At 45.0% G+C, this 22,175-nt stretch overlaps 1 protein-coding gene across 18 annotated transcripts in view; it reads right to left on the reverse strand.

Moving 5' to 3' along the window:
* Positions 1-585: 585 nt before the first annotated feature.
* Positions 586-22,175, reverse strand: part of AKAP13 (A-kinase anchoring protein 13) — a 203,298-nt gene continuing 181,708 nt past the window's right edge. For 14 of the 18 annotated variants that reach the window (XM_033070336.1, XM_033070327.1, XM_033070333.1 and 11 more), the window contains 21 exons: positions 21,286-21,353; positions 20,755-20,821; positions 19,451-19,586; positions 18,353-18,465; positions 17,654-17,800; positions 16,816-17,066; positions 16,065-16,190; positions 15,842-15,959; positions 15,090-15,338; positions 12,912-12,988; positions 11,416-11,597; positions 11,252-11,334; positions 10,748-10,927; positions 9,883-10,047; positions 8,730-8,798; positions 7,754-7,824; positions 7,210-7,254; positions 6,001-6,051; positions 5,255-5,704; positions 3,263-3,575; positions 586-2,455 (listed from right to left, as the gene is read on the reverse strand). In XM_033070336.1, the coding sequence (XP_032926227.1) occupies positions 2,406-2,455; positions 3,263-3,575; positions 5,255-5,704; positions 6,001-6,051; positions 7,210-7,254; positions 7,754-7,824; positions 8,730-8,798; positions 9,883-10,047; positions 10,748-10,927; positions 11,252-11,334; positions 11,416-11,597; positions 12,912-12,988; positions 15,090-15,338; positions 15,842-15,959; positions 16,065-16,190; positions 16,816-17,066; positions 17,654-17,800; positions 18,353-18,465; positions 19,451-19,586; positions 20,755-20,821; positions 21,286-21,353 (3,011 nt within the window). In that variant the 3' untranslated portion in view covers positions 586-2,405. The remainder of the gene's footprint in view (positions 2,456-3,262; positions 3,576-5,254; positions 5,705-6,000; positions 6,052-7,209; positions 7,255-7,753; positions 7,825-8,729; positions 8,799-9,882; positions 10,048-10,747; positions 10,928-11,251; positions 11,335-11,415; positions 11,598-12,911; positions 12,989-15,089; positions 15,339-15,841; positions 15,960-16,064; positions 16,191-16,815; positions 17,067-17,653; positions 17,801-18,352; positions 18,466-19,450; positions 19,587-20,754; positions 20,822-21,285; positions 21,354-22,175) is intronic. The other 4 variants (XM_033070332.1, XM_033070331.1, XM_033070342.1 and 1 more) reach the window with 2 other exon arrangements.

Raw genomic sequence — 22,175 nt, forward strand, 5'->3', positions numbered from 1 at the left:
CCTTCAGCTCCCCTTGGGTCCAGGAGAACAACCAGACCTTCACATCACTGCAAGGCACTCCATGCTTTGCTTTTTCCCTTGCCTCCAAAAGGAATGAGAAAACCTAATAAAAATGTTTAAACAAGGAAACTAATTGACAGGAGGAGCCTTGTCTGAAGTCACTGTGTCTTTTTTTCCAGACTTTTTTTGGCTGAAGATTCTCTGCCTTGAAGAAAGCTCTCAGCTGAAATTGTGTGACTTTGGGTATGGAATGAACTGCAAAGCAGCACTGCCCCAACCCCATGGTTTGTAGGAAACAGGGAGATGAGAACACTTGATTTACCAATCTTTTGGTAATAAAACAAAACAAATAAACAAACCAAAAATAAAGGGGGGGAAGAGAAAAAAACCTCAAACTATTCCCCAAACAAAAGCAAAAGTAAAAAGAAATAAAAAAATAAAACCAAGTAAACTTTTTTTAAAAAAACTCTTTCAGATAAAATGAAAGATAAATATTTTTGCAAGCCCTGCTTGCAATTAAGAACAAGCACCAAATAATATTAAAAAAAAACAAACTAAAAATAAATCTCAACCCTTTTTCCTTTCTTTTTTTTCCTCTTTTTCTTTTGTGTTTTAATAGTGTAGAGAGCTTCCAAAGCAAGCAGGGTTCCTGCACCAAGACAGCCCAGCCCTAGCAACCACCTCACCATCAATGCTGCTGATACTCATCAGCACTAACTCTGAAAACTGCTAAGGTCACCAGCTCATGACAAGCCTGAGAGCAAACTGAAATCAAACAATAGTACAAGAAGAGAAATTATTTGTTATTTCAAAGAAAAAAAAACCTGGTAGGAAAAGAAATGCACCTGACAGCTTCAAACTCTTGAGAAAAACCTTGACCTATTTTGAAGCTGGTAACCATTTACAAATCCACTTGGGTAATTCTCCTGACAGGGTTTGGAATAAAGGTGGTTTTTGAGAAAAGTGTGTCTCACTGCATTTCTCCTCCCCCACTGAACACATCCCTGTATTCCACAACTCTACAGACACCCACAGCTGGCACACCAAGGGCTGCCCTTGGACCTTTCTGTTCTGCATGGACACCACACCCCAGAGACCATGGGGACACACCACACTGGACTCCAGGGCTGTCCCCAAGGGGTTTGTCCATCAGAACCTTTTTCTCCCCCAAAACAGTTCCTATTTTCCAGTATTGCACAGCCACAGGGACAGGAGCCATGTCCTTGGAGCCTGCCCCACTGCCCTGCATTGTCTCACTGACCTGCTCAGACACTGCTGCTCTCACTCTGCCTCAGAAACAAGCAGGGCAAGTGAGAAAATCCAGAGAAACAGAAGCCCAATGGTAGAACAAAAAGCAGGGTAAGAAAAATACAAAGAACAGAACAAAGATCCCCAGAAGCAGATTTTTAGCCACCCCCCACTCAGTCATTAGGCTTGTATGGAGATGTCAAATGCAACTGGAGAGCTCTATTCCAGCAAAAACATAATCTTTACTTCAGGGATGGGAAGGAATGAGCTGGAGCTCAAAGAGATTGTGTAAAAAAAAGTTGTTTACTGTTGTTTCCATTTGAGCAGTCTGTTCTGCCTCCCTGGGACTGCCCTACCAGCCTACCAAAATTCTCTTTTCTGTGCCATTTTAAATACACCCAATAATGTTCTGCTTGACTCTGGAAACAGTTTGACATTTGATTCCTCTGCCCCACAGAAATCGTTCAGAATTATTTTAAATTTTTCATCCTCTGAGTTGTTGCTTCTGAATATTTCCTGGTGTAAGGTACCTTTCTGAAACCAAACAGCCCCTATCCCATGAGCACAAAAGGGGTGTGCAGGTCACTGTGTTACAGCCAGACAGTAAGGGCAAGATATTTAATATCTACACACTCCCTGAAAGTCGTCAGGTATCATGTATCCCCACGGGTGGACCTTGGCTGCAGGGACTGTAAGCATATCCCAGTGGATACATAGATACATATATGTATATATACAGTATATCTATATATGCCAGTGTGTATGCACCATTTGTAGAGTCCTAATCTTTTGCTAAATGCTTGGTTTTGGTTCTTTTCCCCAGAAAAGGGGAATTTGAAGGCACAGACCCCTTAAGGCTATGTTCTCTCATCCTTTAGCAGTAAGAAGAGACAGACAACATCTACCCCAATCCGTTTGACCCCAGGTTTGCACAGGGAGATGCTCCTGTGTGCCGTGCAGGCACAGCCTCTGCAGGGACAATTCACCTAAAACCACAGGAGAGAGGCCCTAATCCACCACTTAGCAGAGTTCAGAACATGTTTTATTTAAAACCTCCAGATGCTTGTCCAGCGCAGGCACCAGCCACGTGCTGTGTCACAGGCAGGGAGATGTCCACGGTGCCAATGCCACGAGTGACCACTGCCAACAGTCCGTGCTCAGCAGAAGATCTCCTCACCCTCTGGAGGTGCTTCTGACGAGTGAGAATCTGTAGCACCAAAAAAAAGCATGTGGGAATCACTATGGGAACACAGGGGCACAGCAGGCAGAGAGGGGCTGTGACAGAAACTCTGCTGTCAAATCCACTGGGCCCCTTAAAAGATGTTCAGTTCCCTGATGAGCCACCATGAAATTACACCTTGTAATGGGTGAGATTTCCTGTGCACAAGCTGGAAACCATCAGTGAGCCAGCATGAATGGAACTGGTCATCCGAGGCCATGTGATCAAATTTCATGTGGGTCAGAGGTTTGAGCTGCAGCTCTGAGTCCTAAGGGGATGCACAACTACCAGACAAAAAAAGCCCTGTATGTTTTTGTTTCAGATCAAGAGACAAAACAGCTTGAGGGGAAGGGAGAGGCCACCAGAAGGTTTGTGGGTATCACTTCCAAACTGCCACAGAGCTAAAGCAGACATCAGTGCCTCAGGAGCTGCAACAGCCAGGAGCATTCCAGCAGCAGCTCCTTCTGAAAGCACTGACACTGAAGCAGAACATTTTCCTCCTTGAAGCAGAGAATCCAGCCCATGGAGGCTGCTCAGGATGGGATGGGAAGGGAAGAAACAATGAGAACAATGTTTGTCCCTCTGACAACCCTGGGGGCTGCAGAACAGGCAGAAAAGCCCATACAAAATCGCTTCAAGCTGGGAAGTCCACTCAGCACAGCTGCTCCTCCCCATCCCTGTGTCACCATCCTCATTTAAAGCCAGATTTTGTGGCTGCCACAAGTTTGCTGGCTGAAGGGAAACAGCCAGCTTAGCAACCCTGAAAAAACACCTGTGAGCTCCTCTGACACTCACCAGACTGTTGGGAGCGATGTCCCCTGCCCTTTTTCTTCTTTTCCTTCTTCTCCTTTGGTTTGGCTAAACTGAAGAGGCGAGTAGGCATCTGGGTCTGTTCCTCAGCTGCCTTGTTAGTCTGGTTTGTTGTGCTAAGCAAATGGAAAGTGCTTTTCTCTTTGTGTGTCCTTGAAAGACTGTTCCTTTTGGGGGAGACAGACAGTTCTGCATCAAAGTGCCCTTGTTTAGGAAGGGAAGGGTTCTTCTGCATGGAGGATTCATCAATGCTGGACTGGGAGGAGACTCTTGCAAGTTTCTCATGTAGATTTGAAACCTAGGAAAGAGAAGTGTTTCATGAAAAAGGCCAGCAGAGAACATGGATAGAAAAGGCATGTCCCAGACCACTCACAGAGCTTGTTCTTGTGAACATCCAGCCCATTCACCAGGTAAAATGTTGTCCCCATCCAGGCAAAGTAAAGGCAGAAAAGCCCTCTCTGCTCAAGATGAAACAAGAGACACACAAAGAGTAACACTCCACTATCTTTTGCTCCTACATGTACTCTGCTATGTATCAACAAGCCAAGGGCAAATATTCTCTAAGATCTCAATAGCAAGACTCACCCTGCACCGTTTGCACACACAGATGGTGGCAGGAGGCCAAGGAGCAGCGTGCCTCTCTGGGAAGGGAACGCCAGCACACGGCACAGGAGCACCATGTGTCAAAGGAAGCCTTCTCAAGCAAAAGATGAAAGCAAAAGCGTTTTTCCTGATTTTTTTCCCTAACGGCTGTCTCAGGATGTAATTGAGCTTGCACATTCAAAGGGAAGATCAAAACAAGCCCAACAAAGCTTGACTGAACCCTCTATTAATAGCTCTGCAATGTCAGTCAGATACCTGCCTTGAGAAGGTGCTTCCTTCTCCTAAATCTCTCTTAGGCCTTGCAGGCATTTTACCTCTCAGCCTCTCCCACAGCATCCATGCCCCTTGTCTACAAGTGCTTGGACCTGGAACAGCTTCACTGGCTGCTTGGAAAACTTCTGGCTTGATCAGGAGCCAGGTGGGAGGGAGCAGCATCTCCTTTGGTGATTAGCTTTTCAGAGCTCACTTCTCAGCTCCACAATTAGGCAGTTCAGGCATCCAAAATCATCCCCATTCTGCAATCCAACATTTATAAACTAACTCTGCTACAGCTCTAAGCAAATTACAGTCAGAATTAGTGAGTTACAAACAAATGATCAACAGGCTTAAGGATTAAATTCAGTCCGTGTTTTGCCAGTGCTGCTGGCTCTCCTCAGTCAGACTGCTGCACAGCTGTAAAGGAACAAACCTTAGCGTGCTGAAAAATGCCCAGACCAGCATCTGTGTGTGGGTTTTTCTTCGTGGTTGTGAGCAGTCAGACACCAGAAGCCTCTTCCAGCAGAGCTGGGGACCTTTGCTCACTGAGCCACAACTGGACTGCAGGTGCTCAGTCTTTTCAGGAGAAGAGCAATGCCATCTCTTTGCTGGATATTGAGAATTCTTTGGGAGATGGATGTCAGCATGTGAACGGCCTTGCCCTGCAGTTATCAGCCTCACAAGTGGTTTTTGTGCCAGCTGGAGGCTGCAGGTTACCCACAACACTTGGGCTGTCCCCTCTGCCTGACCGCTCCCCAGAGCTCAGCCCTCAGGTGACAGCCAACATCAGGCAGTGTCCCCACTGGGACTGCCTGGGCCATCTTCCCTGGGAGCCTGCCACATCCCCCAGCACTGACAGGGAAGTGGGCAGAGCTCAGGCTGCCCAGCAGTGGCCAGGCATCCCCAATACACCATGAACCACCAATACTGGCAATGCCTCAGCAGCACTGCCCACCATAAGCCAGGGAAGAACCAGTTTTAAATACCAGTCCCCACATATCTGGGGCTGGGCTGGCACCAGCTGTGTGTGCTGTGAGGGGCATGCAGCTCAGCCAGGAGCCGGCTGGGAGCTCCCTGCAGGGCCCAGCTTCCCTGGGAGCCTCACTGGCCATCATTTACCTGGTTGTGGTCAGGCTCCTGCCGCATTTGAGCGAATCTCTCCACGTCCTGCTTCAGCTGCACCTTCTCCCTCTCCAGCTGCTTCTGCGCCGTGCGGAGCCTCTCCAGGTCGAGCTGGTAAGCCGCCTTCTTCACCTGCAGCTCCTCGCGCTCGCGCTCCAGCTCCTGCCGCAGCCGCTGCACCTGCTCCTCGCGCTGCGCCAGCTCGGCCTCGTGCTCCGCCAGCTCCTTCTCCCGCACTTCCCACTCCTTCTCCCTCCTCCGCCTCTCCTCCTGGTGCTGCGTCTGCTGCTTCTTCAGGTTGGCCAGCTCCTGGCGCTGCTTCTCCAGGTTGCGCTGCTTCTCCTGCTCCAGCAGCGACGGGGGTCGGAAGAAGCTCCTGCTCAGAGCCTTCTCGCTCAGAGCCAGCTTCTGGTCCTCGATGTAGGTGTCCTGCTGCAGCACCACGCCCTGGGAGAGCAGACAGAGACCACTGCAGCATCCTCTCCATGGGGAGATGGCCATCCCTGAAAAACTCAAACCCCTTCTTCTCCCACCAAACTCTCAGCCCAGCACTGCTGCCTGGTTACCAAGCATCTCCCCCAGCAGCTTCCCAAATTCAGGCCAGCACTGGTTCCCCTAGGCAAGCTGGCCGTGGGGTGTCCAGCCATGCAGGGTTGGGACACAAGAAGGGGAGACAAGGGGCAAAGCACAACTGGCAGCTCAAGCAAGCAGTGTGTGGGAGCAGGACGAAGGGCTAAGCCTACCTGCAAAGCGCTGAGCAGTTTATGGAGGCTGGTAATGGTTTGGAGGACCTGCTGCGAGAAAACGGAAGCATTGCTGTTAGATCTCACTGGGTGCTGGGTACATGGACAGCACCGTCTCCTGCTCTGTGTCCCACCAGTGGGTCTGACAAGCTGCACAGCCATCCCTCTGCATCCTGCTTTTCCTCACTCTTCCCTTGCAATGACTGCATCAATCCCCAGTACACCAACACACCCCTTGAACATCTCCCAGAAGTGCCTGGCATCACCTTCCTCCCTTCCCTAGCTGTCAGTGCAGCAGGGGAAGGAACATCTGCAGAGGCACCTCCTGGCACAGATCTCATGGGAAGTTCTGGGTTGTCTCTGCAAACCATTTCCCACAGCATCAGCTGGCTCAAGAATAAGCTGAGTAATTGAGATGAAGCCCAGAAGTTCACTTTAAAATTTCAGGAAAAAAAATTTCAAAGGGCAAAAAAAAAAAAAGCAAACTTTAAATAGATGTGGACTATCTGTGCCCTTCTCCCCCAGGTGACCCATACAAGACCCACTGCCACCAGGCAGAAAAGCTGCACTGCAGCAGCACACAAGTGCAGCAGGTGTGTTCTTGGAGGCTTTCAGAAAATACAGAAGTGCAAATACCTCATGCATCAATACAGAACAAGCTACTTTGGAGTGCTGCCCTATCCCTAAATTTAGCCCAGCTAAAAATTTCTCTGCAACTCTCATACCCTACAATTAATTTCAAGAAGAAAAAAGAGCACTTCAGCATTTTCAGTAGTGGAGTGATAGCCAGTATTAAGAGAACTGCTTCTCATTTTGTCATTAATGCTAATTGGGAGTTATGAATGTGTATCAAAGAGAGAATAGAAATCTAATTGCCCCAATTCACTGCACCTGCAACATAAAATTAAACTCTCTCTGTCTGCAGATGCACAATAAATACAGCCCTGTGCATCCTAGTGGTAATTAACCCTTGCTGCTTATAATCAGCACATATCATCTTGCTGGCAAGCAGATGACAATCAGTGAATTCCCTGTCTAAACATCCAAGGTTAAACAAATAAATGACACAGTGGGTTCAGTTAATGTATTTAAAAGTCTAGATGTGCTTCAGCAAATTAAATGTGTTTTCTTCTACATTATCACCTATTGAGACAAATTCTCTAGCCACTTAAATGAAGGGAACAGCTGAGCAATGGAATCAATTCTTACCTCATTATTCCTTTTCAGCATGAACATCAAATTAGCATTTCCACCCTATGACAAGATCACAAATGCAATATGAGGACAATGAAAAATCATAGCAAATGTCTTCTGAAGCTGAACTAATGACACATCCATTAAACACTCCCCTCCAGCTTCCATTTTTGGAGAATACATGCATGTTTTCAGGCCACTTAGAACCATACAGAAAAAAATGTTAATTAGGTATTATTTTGCAGTTATGTGATGGATCGATCCCCAGAAAGAAAAGGTGCAAGGTTGCAGCTGATCTTATCATTTCAGTAACAATTCAAAATTAAACACATGCTTTGGCTGACCTGCAGACAGATGGTAGCTAAACCTGTGCCACTAAGGAGTATAACTGATTTGCAGTGGCTTTCAAGCCAGTGGTTTTGGATGCATATTTCCAGTTTTATTTTAACTTATTAGGATGTACCTAATTATCAAGAAATTTTCAGGCTTTTTTCAAGGCTAGAGCTGTCACTGCTGGAATCTGAACTCAGTGGTGGCAGACACACAAACCAAGCTGTACCTTCTTTAAAATGCTGTCTGACTCTGTTCTCCGAAGGTCCTGAGCATCATCTCCTTCATCTTTTGCTCCACCTAAAGGAAGAAACCAGCATTGACATGGATTATTCAACATTTTAAGGCAGAGATGAACTTGCTAAAGTCTGAGAAATTTAATACAGGAAACTCACATGTTCCACCAAAGCGGACACAGAGCTCTTGACATTTTAACTAAATGAATTTGAGCCCGAAATATACGGAACACGTCAGCACTACCAGGAAAAGTGGATGTGAATTTAGATTAGGGTTGACTTTGGTTTCACAGAACGTGCTGATAAATTCAGCACACTGCTATTAACTGGTGCTCTGTCTAGCCCCTGCACTGCTGTCTACTACCACAGAATACTTGCTGAGAAGACATGAGGCAGCATAAGAGCAGATGGAGGATGATAACAGAATCATATCAGGGTATATTATTGCAGGTATAGTTTCAATGCCTCTCTTGTGCAAGTTAATTTGCATCTGGGTCAGATACTGCTGTGCAACACCCTGTGTAATTCTATGCTAACAATTTATCATTAACCTTAGCTATCAGGTACCTGGATCTTCAAAGGGACACTGGGTTTCTCTTTCTAACTTCCCCCTGGATGGCTCATATCAACGCTCCTGAGCAGGACTGAGCTGACCTGTGGGGACAGGAGGGCTCTGACCCTCCCCCTGTGCTGCCCTTCTGCTCAAAAGGAGTCACACAGACCTTCCATCCTCTAGCTCTTGCCAAGACTCTTGTATTCCCATTGCCAGCTGAGATGCAGCAAATGGGGAAAACCCACACCTGCAGTGGCAACCTTCCTTCTGCCACTCTTAAAGATAAATTCCATAAACTTGAATCTGCAGCAGCATGGTGGACACCACACCTGATGTGATGTAAAGGCCCTCTCCTCCCCCCACCCCCAAGGCTGGCTCTGCTATTAAAGGCTGACCCTCAAGTCCTCCTAACAGACCTGCTCTCCTGCGCCACGTCCTGGGACCTTCCACCTCTCTGCAGGAGGAAACTCCTCCCTTCTGCTTTGCTGGAGGGGAGAACGAAGGGGAGTCAGGTTATAAACCTTGCCCAAGGTTTCACAGGTTGTGAACAGAAGAACTGGAGAGAATGCCAGGTTTCATACCTCCTGGGCAAAATAAATAGGCCCTGCATTCTTTCCCCAAAATCTCCCGAGACCCTACAACTACTGAATTAGAATCAGAGGGTATTTCTACAGAAAACTTAGATCTGGGTAACAGCCTGGGGCTGTCCCATTCATCATTGCAACAGAGAGAGGCACAACCCTCAACAAACCCCTCCAGTGTGAGTATATTTGTCATCATGATGACAAGGTCTTTCTCCAGCAGAGCTGGGAAAGCCTCTACATAGTTCTCATGTCTGACTGTCTGGAGCTAACACTGCTCCTTTAATGCAGGAGGTCAGACGAGGTCCAACGATCCCAGTGCTGAGACAGACACTAGCACAGCAAAACTGGTTGTATTGGGAGTGTGAGTGAGACCACAGAGAAAGGAATTTGAGGACAGGGAAGTTTCTGATGACTAGAGCAAAGAAAGAGGGCATTGGGAAGCAGCCAACTATGCAGCTGAAATAAGTAGTCACGCATTTCTTTGGGAGAGACTTAATTGGAGGAATAATACATGCAGATGTAGGTGGAACATAAATGCAGAGAGAGCAGAGACAGGGGAGAAGGTGTTTGATTCAGCAATATCCACATCTATTTGTAAATGCAACAGCATCAGACTCCTGCTGGGAAGAGAAGTGAAGAACAAAGAACAGACCTGTAGATATTACAATAATAACATGAAGAAACTAATTTATTGAGAAGCCAAATACTTTCATGTGGCACATAAGTAAAATAGCAAGTATTACTTAGAGAGAGCACAGAGAGGAATGAGGAGTTCAGATGTTTAACCCTCATATAGCCACAGGTTCTCAGCTACCATCAATCCACCAGTACACAGGCTTTTTTCCTAATCTGTGATTTAATCTGTCAACTATTGTTGGAGAGGAGTTGTGAAACCCAAACCACCAGCTGAAGTCCTTCTGAAGCAAGAGGATATGATGATGTGTATTATTAAGAAATTCTGATGTGCACACACAGAAGTACTCACCCTTGGAGGCGTTCATCTGATGACTGTCAAATCCTCCAAAAGTTTCTGCCCTTCTAGGGAGTGAGATGGGGCCAACTCCTCCCTCCTGATCCATGGCAGTGCTGCTGACCTGCTGTCCAAGGGCAGTGCCCAGGCTCCTGTTCACCAGGTCTTGCAGCAGTTCAACTGAAAAAAGCAGCAATGTCTTTGTTAAAGCCCCCTATCAGGTTTCTGAGCTATTTTAATCCCTGCCTGAGCTCAGGTGGTGCACAAAGAATGTAGGTTTCTGTGACAATGACATGAACAGTACACATCACCCCTGCAAAAACTCACTCTGCCTGACCACTAACTCCAACTCTTGGAGCTCTGCACAAGCTTACATTTCCCTCTCTTCCTTCAGGCAACCTTGATACCCTCTGACAAGAACATTTAATAATTTTAGCCTCTCCAAAGATCATACTGGAAAGTAGCCTGAGTTTCCACCTACCCTTGCCTTTGCCAACAGAACTGCTTGTCCCTTGCAGGTTCCACAAGCACCTGCTGGAACCCAGCCCCACCCTCACATCTTGCTGAGACTGAAGAACAGCAAAAGTCTGGATGGTCCAAATTTCAGCCAAGGATAAATCCCATGCTGTTCCTGATCCCCAAACAGGTTCAAAGCATGGTTTTCTTTGTTCTGACTTTCCTGAACTCTTTCAACATCCCCCAATATCTGCTTCCTTTCCTGATCCTGTCCCTGAGGAGCAGTTTCTCCTTATCTTGTTATTCTGACAAAGAGAAGATGTCCCCTGCAAAATGGGTGCTTGAGAACTGATACCTTCACTGAAGGTGACCAACTACAGTTGGTTATAGTTGGTATAATTTACATGTCACATGACTGGCTCACCTTCATTTATTGCAGTTTTCATGATTGCCTCTCCTTTTGGAGCCTCTTCTGTGTTGGCTCTGAAGAGCAGCCTGGAGCCTGGCATCTCCTCCTGCACAGAACTGTCTGCCATGTCCTGGAAGATCTTTGTCTTTTCCTCCAGCAAGAGCAGGATCTGTTTATCCTTCTGCTGAAGTTGTTCTGTGGGGGTGAACACAAAACAGGGATGAAGACAGAAAATAAAAGCTTTGGCAAAGCAACCTGAGCGATTCCTGAGATATTGGCCCCATCTAGTGGAGCATGACAAGATGTGCTGGGTTTGGCAGCACAGCAGTGCCCTGGGCAATCTGGCACAGAAGGCTCAGAAAATAAATAATGCAAGGAAGGCGAGCTGCAAACCAGGACTGCAGTTACTTGCTGGATGCAGGACTGAAAAAAGTCACAGTTCAACCACAAAACACAACCCAAAAACTCCCATCCATTTTTCCACAATGGCTCCCCAGCTCTGTTCCAGGCAGGTTTTACCTTTCAGTCCTCTCACTTTTGCATCGGACAATTTCTTTTCAAACTCAGACTCACAGGGAACTCCTTCATCTTCATCTCTATCCCTGGACAGGAGACATGGCTCAATTACTACAGGAACACACCCAGTGCACCCCCTGCCTCCCAAGAACAGCTGAGTGTCTTACATGGTGTGCATTGTGTCCTGAATGATCTGTATCCAGCCATTGCGCTCTTCTTTGGAGCTGGCGTGGACCTCCACCATTTCAGGATCCTTTCCACCCATGCTGATCAGGAACAAACCCTTCTCTTCATGAGCCACTTCTCGTACAATCAACTTCTTCAGAGAGATCACAGTGGATTTCTGGTCCTTCAGATGGAAAGAAATGGGTGAGGAGAGTGACCAGAGCTAGCTCCTACATTCAAACTACCATTGAAAATATCCCAGTAAGCCACAGTGCTATATCTCTCAGGTTTGTAAACATTTTCTGAAAATATTAGCTAATTTAAAAAACAAAATCATTTCAATGGGGGTCAAACAAAAGGGATGGGTTTGTTTTCCTCCAACAGTTCTGTAGGAAAAGCAATTTAACCTCACTCTATTTCAAGAAAGAATTAATTTCTAATTGACTTTGTGGCTTGGTAAGCTGTACCATATTCTGCTCTGATCTCATTTCCTCCTGACCATGCTCTCCCTGTCATTAACATCACAGCTCCTTACACTTGGTGCAGCTTGCTAGCCTGCTTCACACACAGGATCTTCACCACCTCTCTTCAGGACAAAACCTCTGCTGTTCTCAGAGGCTCACAGCTGACTGCTATGTGAGAACCCACGTGTGAGGTGATGGTCACTGTGTGCCATGGTCTCTGTGTCATCAGCCTGCTGGGTTACAGTGTCCCCAGGCTGCTGTGTCACCCATCAGCCCCTTTGTGCCTGGCACCACATGCTGCAGCTGGGGTGATCTGGTTCACCAGCAGGACTTGTATGCAAATCAGCTTCCCCTGTGCAGGGCACTGAGCCCGTGCAGAGGGCTGGTGGGACTGGAATAACAAATATCAGCTTTCAAAATGCTCAAAGAGTGGAAAGGTCACAAGGTTTAGCCAGTCTAGACCATGCCTGGGAGGTACAGCCCAGCAAACTCCATTAGGCACCAGGTTTTCTTTAACAGGTCAATGTGCCCAGCCCTTTTCAGGGGGACCTGCCCTCAAACCTAATGTTTTTGCTCCTGCACATTACAAATATATACCTCTGACATTTATTTTCAAGTTGTTCTGTTTAATTTACTGCCCTGGCATTTCACCTCGCTGCCCCCCACAGCAGCTCACAATGTATTTGGACATTTCCTTCTGCTGAGGTTCATTTTTACAATGTTTGCATTATCCCCTCGCCCCCTCCCAGCCCAGCCACTGCTCCAGTGTGCACAAATTGGAAAGCACAAGTGTTTTGAGTGGCAGGCAGGTTTTCAAGGCCAATTATCAGCTGTGCCAAGGCACTGCAGGAAGGGGAGGTGGGCCATGAAGACATGTTTTCCCATCAAAAAGAATGGAGCCTGCTCAGCAAACAAAAATGTTCTGAGCAAGAAAATTAAGTTGTTTAGCAAGCAATTGCTGGCTTTGCTGCACAGCACAGCATCATGGGTCTCTCACACTGAAAAGTAAGAAGGAAAAAAGGTTGAAGCCTTACCAGTGAGGCAAAGACATACTTCTGGTCCTTCTCCTGAAGGAACACGAGCATGTCAGAGAGGAGAACAGCCTGGACTTCTGCAGAAGAAGAAACACAGCAGTGAAGTATAACCACACAACCCACCTCAGAACAGATTTCTTGTAATAACACAGTGCTGGGGAGCAGTAGGGCTGGCTTTGCAAATCCTGGAAGCAAGATCAACCTCCCAGTTGCCAGGAGGAGCAAGGGCAGTTCCTGGAGATGCCAGATCAGGTTAGCTCTGAAGCAGCTTTGCATTAAGCAGGACACATGAGCACCCAGGCATCCTGCAGGATTTGCTCTCACCCACTGGAGCAGGGCTGCTCCTCTCCAGCCACATGCTCACTACCAGTTAAGACATGGGCATAACAGTGAAAGCCAGAGACACTTATTCAATAGAAGCTCTGTTTTCTCAAACAATCAATATTTCAGCCCTGAAGCAAAATATCTGCACAGGAAGTTTTGGGTTTTATGGTTCTCTTGATGAGTGGTTTGCAGGGTGTAAATTATCGTGCAATAACAACATTTGTCAGCTGCAGTTTCTTTCCCAGGAAATACTGACTTCAGGAGCCACCAGTAATTCTGCTCTCAGACAAACACAACTCTGAGGGGAGCCTGAGTGAAACACAGGACCTGGCTTTCTTTCACGGGAGAAGGAAACACAACCTCAAGCCAACAGAGGATTTTAAATCAGTCTTTTCCCAGAGTACATGTAGAGCCTTCCAAGTCTCCTAATAACATATCATAAAAGCTGCACAGCAACTACCAAGTGCAATGCCCCACCCAGACCCCTCAGTACAAAGAGGTTTTGTGCAATGTACTTGGGAAATCTTGTGACAGAAAGGAAGCAAACCAAAAACTTAAATCATCCCATGGGTAAATCCTTCCAGTCTGTTTTGGGAAGACAGAATCCATTCCAGCTAAAAGAACCACTAAACTTTAAGCAAAGCTGCAAAATGAAATGCAGGCTCTGGGAGGTTTGCAGAAGGTGGCATTTGACTGCCTTTTTCTCTGTTCCATGACTTTTCAAGAGGGGATATGCTGAAACCCTTTAAGCAGAAGTTCTCCCTAAAGTTTTCAGTGCTCCATTTCAAATACCACAAAATTATCCGAATATATGAACAATCTACTCTCTCCCTGGGTCTACAGCCTGCCTGCAGGACCTACTTTCCCTGAGAGTTTGCACTACAGACATGTTTGTGCATTTCTATGACTAAGAAATGCAAATGGAGCCTGCCCTTATCACAATTTCACAACAGCAGCAGAACTTGCTTCATCCACCATCTAAAGGCAGCAGTAGTCTCGGGTGCCTAGAAATCATCAGTAAACTTCCTGCTTCCAAAACCTCAAAATAAATCATACCCCCCACGGAATTCCATGTTATCACCACCTCCCTGCACAGCACGGCATCAGGCTCCCAGGCCCCATTCATGCCCACAGACCGTAATTTAATCAGCTAATGCTGCAGGGAGGAAGGGAAGCCCAGCCTTCCTGCCAAGCCTGAGGCACAGCCCTGTCTGCTCTCACTGCTACCTTGGTCCCAGCTGAAAGAATCCAGTGGAGAACTTCAGTGCACAGCACCTTAAAAAAGCTACTTCCACTTGATAACAAACAAGAAGCAACTCAAGAAAACACTGACCCAGCAAGAGGCAGCTGCAGAGACACTAGAGCTTCTCCTGAACTTTGTGCCAACAGCTCAAGAGCAACAAATGCCTGGGACATCTCCCTGGATCCCAGTGCAACTGCTGCAGACCTGCCCCAGCCCTCGGAGGGAAGGAAAGGCCTGGGAAGTTGAGGCTGGCTTCCAGATTTAGCCAGCACAACTCCTGGAACTGTGGCACAGGCATGGAGCAATGCTCTGGGTAACTGCAGCCCCAGTCGTGTCCTCCTGGCCCAGAGCACCCCTCAGCAACTCTGCTCCTTGGCTGACACACTGAGGTGTCACTGCCACCCCAGCCCTCAGCAGGCACCAGGAGGAAAAGCAGCTCTTATTGCTCCAGAACCCACACAAGGAACTGGAAATGCAATGGGGAGTGGGGGTACAGCAGGGGAAAGCTGCTGTCACAATCTGTCAAAGCAGAAGAATAAATCAAAGGTGGAGGCACCAATCTGAGGACTAATCCTACACCCAGAGAGAGTGAGCTGCATCCTCCACCTCACCTTTTAACCTGCCAGCTGCATTCTTTAGTGAAACAGGCCCATCTCGGATGAGTTTCCGATGCCTCAAGTCCTCCCTTGCAAACATCTGGCCACTCTTCATCCTCATGATGGACTTGCTGTCTGTCCGGTTGTAAATCTCCCCAAGACGCATTTTCTTTTCGTAATTGCTGACTTTGCTGTTGACTGCAGCAATCACATCTTTAACGAGGTTTAATGACTGAGTCAAGTCTTCATGTTCCACTTCATTCTCTTTAAAAAAGAAACAGAAACATCTTGATATGACTTTGTGCAGTCTAACTTCCCAATTTTACTTCCTTCCTTCCTCTTCTCCCAAGTTCCCACATTATAACTTTTTAATACTTAAATGACACATTCTTCCCCCTTAAAGAGAGTTTCACAAAACCTTTTACATATCCTGGCTGGGGAATATTCCAATATACTTTGCATGTAAGACAGTAGAGATGAAATGCACAAATCCACATATTTTAGCCACTACCAAAAAAAGCAAGCTGGGAGACTTTGGAGTCTAGGCATGTTGCTCCATAATTAGCTACAGACAGACTTCTAACAACTAAATCAAGATACCTAACCAAATAATCCTAAATGGAAGTATGGAATTAAGTTATCTCATTGCAGTGATGTGTGACAACAGTGACTGGATAAGCTGGTAATAAAATCTGCTTCAGCTGTAAAGGCTCCAAACCTCACACAGGACTAACAAACGTGTTTAGAATAGAGGAACTGGTCCCTACCTTTGGTGTACTGCAGTATCCTTTGTAAAAGGACCGGGTACTTTGTGATTCTCTGTGTTACCAACAAGATACATTCAGGAATCCCAAGACGCCTCACCAGGGAGCTGCTCATTTTTTTCTAAGGAACAAAGACGAAAATTTCAGTTCTGCTGCAAAACACTCCCCCAGAGTGCAGAAAGGACACGTTTTTCCCATTGGCTACATCTGTCCTGCCAGGTCCTACCTTGACAAATGCCTGAAAGCGCTTGTCCTTTGAGTACAGGTCTTTGAAGTAATTGACAGCCTCGTTGTGATGCCCGCAGAATTTGCCGTACGTCTTCTTCATTCGCTCAGCGTTCTCCCCAGAGAACTGCAAAGAATGGGACACACAGCTCCAACCTGCACTCAGCTCCTGGGCTGACATCCCAGCCCTGCCTGCCAGGCTCTCAGAAGAACTTGATGCAATCAAATTAGTCCAAAGCATGCTCGACCATGCAAGCAGATTGCTAGAGAGTAAAGAACTGATCTGGGGACTTCATTGAGCTCACACCTACAGCAAAATCTGTAACTCTACTCACATGGCTTAAAAACCAACCACAAAAAAAGTCAAGTCAGACAAAAAAGAAGACAGAAACTGTGGATAAAGAAAAGTAAAATGACCCACACAGAGTTAAACACTAGGTCAGTAACGCAGCCAAGAAACACAGGGCATATTTTGCTGTCAGCTCCTGCCTACACTCCTGTCTTTGGTCAATTGTTTTGTGCCTGTCAGTGAATGCTTCTCTTTCCCACAAAATGAACAAAATACATTTTCAACAGTGGACCTTCCTCTGAAAGAGCAAAAAGTGCTTCAAAAAGCAGAGGCAGAGATTTTTATGTGTGAAGAGTAAAGGTGCCATCAGCTGTGCTTATCTGACAGGCACAAACAGGAGGGAAGGAAAAGCATCTGGTTTCCAGCTGTGTTTTTAGAACTGCAACCATTTTCCAGCACTTACTTGATTCACTAGGATGTCACCTATCCTCCTGATAACAAAGTTCTTTTCACTTTTGTCTGCCAGTGACTCCTTCTTCCTTTCCAGAATCCGCTGGAAAAACTGACTGTGGATGTGCAGCAAGTTTTCCAGGCAGGGAAAGATCTTGTCCACGACCTGCTGATCGTACTGCAGCTCCTTTAGCATGGCTGCACTGTACACGTCGTTCATGATCTTCAGGGTGCGGACGTGGTGCATTTCTGTCTGCATTAGCTCTGGATAGGATGAGGACAAGAGTTCATGGGTTACAGCACTAGAAAAAGCTGCCATTACAAAGCTTTTCCATAACTGGGCTTCTCTAAATGGTTTCAGCAAACTTCATGTCAGGAATTGTAACATCAGTCAAGAGTTTCATGTGTGATAGAAACATGGGTTAAGAGGTGTCCCACAACAGAGAGCTTTGCTGGGGTCTCCACCTTCAGCCCTGGTATCTTCTCCTTCCTAACAGCTCACTGCCAGCCTCCACATATCCCCCTTTTTGCCATACAGGATGGCTCCTGAATCCCTCAGAAAAAAAACTTCCTAGTGAGCTGCTTGTGCTGGAGCCCAGTTTGAAAGTCATCAGCAGACAAATAAGGAGAGGCAATTTCTGGGGGTTTTTGATGGTTTCTGGATCTGTGAAATGCAGAAAGACAGCTTTCACAGAATACATTGCATTTCTAGGAACTTCAAGAATGAGAGTTTGGCTTTTGAGGAAACCAAAGCAATGCTCCTATTCATGAGGCTAAAGGTTCCCAAACCCATGCATGAGAGCAGATCAAGGAGCTGTTTACAGTGAAAAGTGAAGGTGCAAATGTCTCACCATAAATCACATCTTGCCGTTTGACAACATCTTTGTACTGCTGCTGTAGGAACTTGCTGTCCACTACTTGGCTCCAGGACTCTGCCTCCAGCTGCTTGGAATCTAATTCCAGGTCTCCCATGAGCTGTCCTTCATTCATGTCTGCACCTTCACAAAATAATGGAAGTGCTATTAAGACATGGGTGACTTGTCCCATTTGAGATTCCCGCCTAATTATTTAGGTTTAGGCTTTATCAGTCACACCACATACATCACATTCTCCTTTACTGACACAACTGATCACATACACATAAAGACTGGTTATGAAAAACAGTTTTAAACATTATTTCCTAGGTTCCTGTTCACCATTTTCACATAGACCAAATTCTAGCTCAGATAATGTATTCCTAATCTGCCATGCAACAACATTGCAGTTAAATAAAAAACCACAACAGAAGAGGAAATGTTTGTCCCTGAGCTAAATTCCAAGTAACTCAACTGTAACTGAAACCTTCTAAATGTTTTTCCATAATTCAATGAGCTAAAGAAATTACTATGTGGGGCTTTGTTTTAGTTTATCATAGTAATATTCTGAGATGAAAATAAATGCACTTTAATTGTCCATTATAAAAGAAGACAATTGCTGAAAATGGATTTTCTATTTCTGGAAAGCAGCATTGAGACCTTCCTTCTCCTATAAATGCCATGGAGATCTCTTACCTTCATCAACCAGTGACTCCATGGATTCATTAACCCGGCTGATTTTATGTAAAGAGTCTGTTGACTGCGACAGGAATTTCCAAGTGTGTATTAAGCTGTCATCATTCCCAACTCTGCAAAAAAGCAGAACACAGAATATTGTTTATGACAAAAACCCAGCCAAATGTACTTTCAGATAAGCAGAATAAATGCATTTTAAATGTGAACTGAAAAACAAAGCCAGCACTGCACGATTACATACAGAAATGTGCTTTTATGAGTTGTTTACTAACTACCCACTGGAGCTGGAGAAGCTGTAAGCACTACAGTTGTGAGTGAGGTGCTTTCCATAAGGTTTTATAGTTTGGATAACTCCATTCCAGTCACGTCCCATCCTCATTGCCCTTGGAGCAAACAGTGCAAAAAAATGCACCACCAAAGGCTATACAAGAGTCCTAGCTCTGTCACTAGCTCTGAGAAAGACCAGAAAATGGACTGAAATTAAATTCCCCATGACTAGCCAGGACATCCAAACTGCCCAGAAAATGCCAGTCCCTGTGACTGCTTCACATGTAGAACTGCTCAATATACAACTATGGCAGGAACCATAAATTAGATTTTCTTCTATGGTTTTTTGTAATGAATTATATATAATTTAAGTATGGTAGGAACCATAAATTAGATTATCTTCTATGGTTTTTTGTAATGAATTATATATAATATGGTCTAAAACCAGGAAGACTGCAGCTCTGTGCCTTCACCCTTTTGTTATGGACACAAAAGTTAGTATTATAGCTGTGTGCTTGCACAGTATCCAGCAAAGCAAGGGAATTTCTTCCTAGGAGCCCAGAGCACCCCGGTAAAGTGGTCTTGAATCTACCAGGCCAACTCAGCTGTGCCTCAGAACTCCTGCCATGACTAGACTAACTCAGACAATCAGATCCTGGAGAAGACAACTGATGGTATCATACAGAACATGCCTATTTCTCTGTTTGGGATCCCTTTTGTACCTTTAATGCAAGTCACAGCACGTGAATTTATTTTTAGTGAGATCTGGATTTCTGAACGTCAGTAGCATCAGGTAACACACACACAGAGGTGTGCCGGGAGGAACCTTACCCTGCAATGTTCTGTATGGAGACACTTTTGGAGAGTGCAGTGGGCTGCTGTGATCTCCTGTTGCTGAAGGTGGAGGTGACAGTGCTTTCATCAGGAGCGAGGATGGCGGAGCGCGGGCGCTCCTTGGGCTGCGAGCCTGGAATGGAGGGGGGAGAACAGTCAGCCCATGCAAACACCTGAACCACTGCTCACTGCCAGGATGGTGACCTAAAAGGATCCAGACTCTGAAATTCACTGCCTTTTCTTTCTAGAATCATGCCCAGGGGATGTCAGCAGTCAGAACAGCCAGAGGAAGGGAAGGATGAACCCCTGTGCAGAACTCACTGCACTATGCTTGAAATACCCAGGTGGGACCTCCAGAAACACAAGAGGGAAACTGAATTTAACTGTTTTGATAATTAATTATATGTCACAATCCACTGTGTTGTCTTTTTATTTCCCTGGGCCCAGTGTCATTTAAATCTTGCTGTTTCTGGTCCAGCTCTTTGAGATAGGTTTTTCTTATCAGCATGTACCACCAATAAGTTATAATCCTGATTTCATTATACCTCACACACCTATAATTAATCTGTTCATATTAATTTCACATTTTTCCTTCTTCAGATGCATTTCTGCTTTCTGGAGCAACACCTCTGAACTTCATGATAAATACCTCAGGGATTACAACTGTATTATATAATGTGGTTCAATAAAAACTATCATTTATCTTATCAAAGCTTATCACTTAAGCTTATCAAATCATGGTCCTATAAAACCAAGCTGGGCTATTTCACACCTATCCTTGGTCACACTGGGTCACTGCAGTGCAGTGAGTATCTCAGCTAAGTCAGGAACAGTTTGTCAGTATTCCTCTTACTCAAAATTAAACTTTCTATCTGGCCTACCTCAAAACCCAAAACTATTTAATTAAAACAAAAGTAATTGTTTTGAATCCTCTCCACGTAATACCCATAGTTGGTTTCTTTCCCATGACAGACACTCATGGACATAGGCTGCATCTCCCAGATTTTGTGGCCTTTACAGGTACAGGCATTCCACAAGCTACAACAGACAAGCGGTTTTTCTAAATCTGAGATGATTTTACATTTCCTTAAAGCTACACAGACACTGCAGAAGGGGACGAACTCTGTACAACTTCAGTACAACTTCTGAAGTCTCAAATATTGCTTAGCATGCACAGAGGATGTTTTCAGGCCTGCTTTGTTAAAAGCTTATTTTTCATAATATCAACTATCAGTTGTCAGGACAGTAAAGAGCAGCAGACACAGACCACTCCCAAAGCAGAGGGAAAGAAATTGTCTTACTTTTGTTTCTCATGGTTACTGTGGGTAATGAAGAGGTATCATGTGCCTGCAGCATCCCTCTCTGTGGCTGAAAGAAAAACAAAATTCATTTTAATTTCTTCCTCCCTTCTCCCAGAAGGTTGTGCCATAGAACTAAAACAAAAAAGCTAATTTTTTTCCTGAAGCCTCTCAGTGTATGTGTATTTTTAAATATATTTTTATTTTCTCAGAATGAAATGGGCAAAATAACAGATGGAGAAATGTGCAGCAAATATGAAAATGTGAAAGTGATGACAATACTGAAGTGAACTGAAATCGTAATTGCACAAACATAATTTAGCTTGAAGAAGCAGGTTCCTTGCATTTGGGGTAAGCACAGAATCTGTGTGTTCCTCATATAAACAGTATGTTAACAGTTTTCATCATGTGAAAGCTTCAGCACTGGGGCTGAAGTTCTTTAAAACAAACTGGAAACTCTGTGATGTGGTAGAAAGTATTATAAATATATATATATATATATATATATTCAGTAGAGTAGATGAAATCCCTTACCTTCATTTTGACCTTTGCACAAGAAGCAAAACTCTCCTTACAGCCTTTGTGAACAATTGCATTACAGTCTGTCAAAAAAACCCCAAAAACAAAGAATTAAACAAAACCCCACAGAAAACAGGTCAGTTTTTGCTGTTTGTAATCTGAGCTCTTAACTAACACAACTGAAAATTGGAACTTTCAGGCATCACTGTGGTTTACACAAGTAGCTACAAATACTGAGAGAGGCTGCTTTCCAGGATAATTAGCCCTTTGCTAATAACATTTCCTCACAGAATTTAACAGGAATTTCTGTTTAAAAATCAATGCAAGGTTGAGTTGCCAGGGGTCTTAAATTAAAGGGAAAAAAAAGGAGAAAAAAAAAAAGATAAATCAATTGTAGGGCCAATATTTTTCTGAAAAGACAAATACTGTTCTCATCAAGACAAGGACTATGGAAAAGCAGGAAGAGGCAGGGAAATTAATTTCTACAGACTCAGACATCATGGGTAAGATCTACAGAAGAGAACCCAAGTGCTGCTGTACTGCTGGACTGAAGTTTGCTCCAAAAGCACCACATTCACCAAGGCAAAGAACCATCAGGCTTTGACACCACCCTTTGCTGAATATATGCCAGTGTAAAAGCTGGGTTATTTGTTTTGGTTTTTTTTTTTCTTTTTTAATACCCCAAGTCTGCCCATGATCTCTGCCAGCAGATTTCTGGGAATCAAAGTTTTCAGTTTTCAGAGATTATTAAAACTGCCTTTTTTTTTTTTTTCTTTTCTTTTTTTTTTCCAATAAGAATTGAGAATTGGGTTTCAGGCTTTAACTCTTTTAGCAAATGAAAGATCACAGTTCAAGATGAGCTTTACTGGCTTAGAGAAAAGTATTTCCACTCATTCATGACAACA

The sequence above is a fragment of the Catharus ustulatus genome, chromosome 12 (assembly GCF_009819885.2).
Source record: "Catharus ustulatus isolate bCatUst1 chromosome 12, bCatUst1.pri.v2, whole genome shotgun sequence".
Lineage (NCBI taxonomy): Eukaryota > Metazoa > Chordata > Aves > Passeriformes > Turdidae > Catharus > Catharus ustulatus.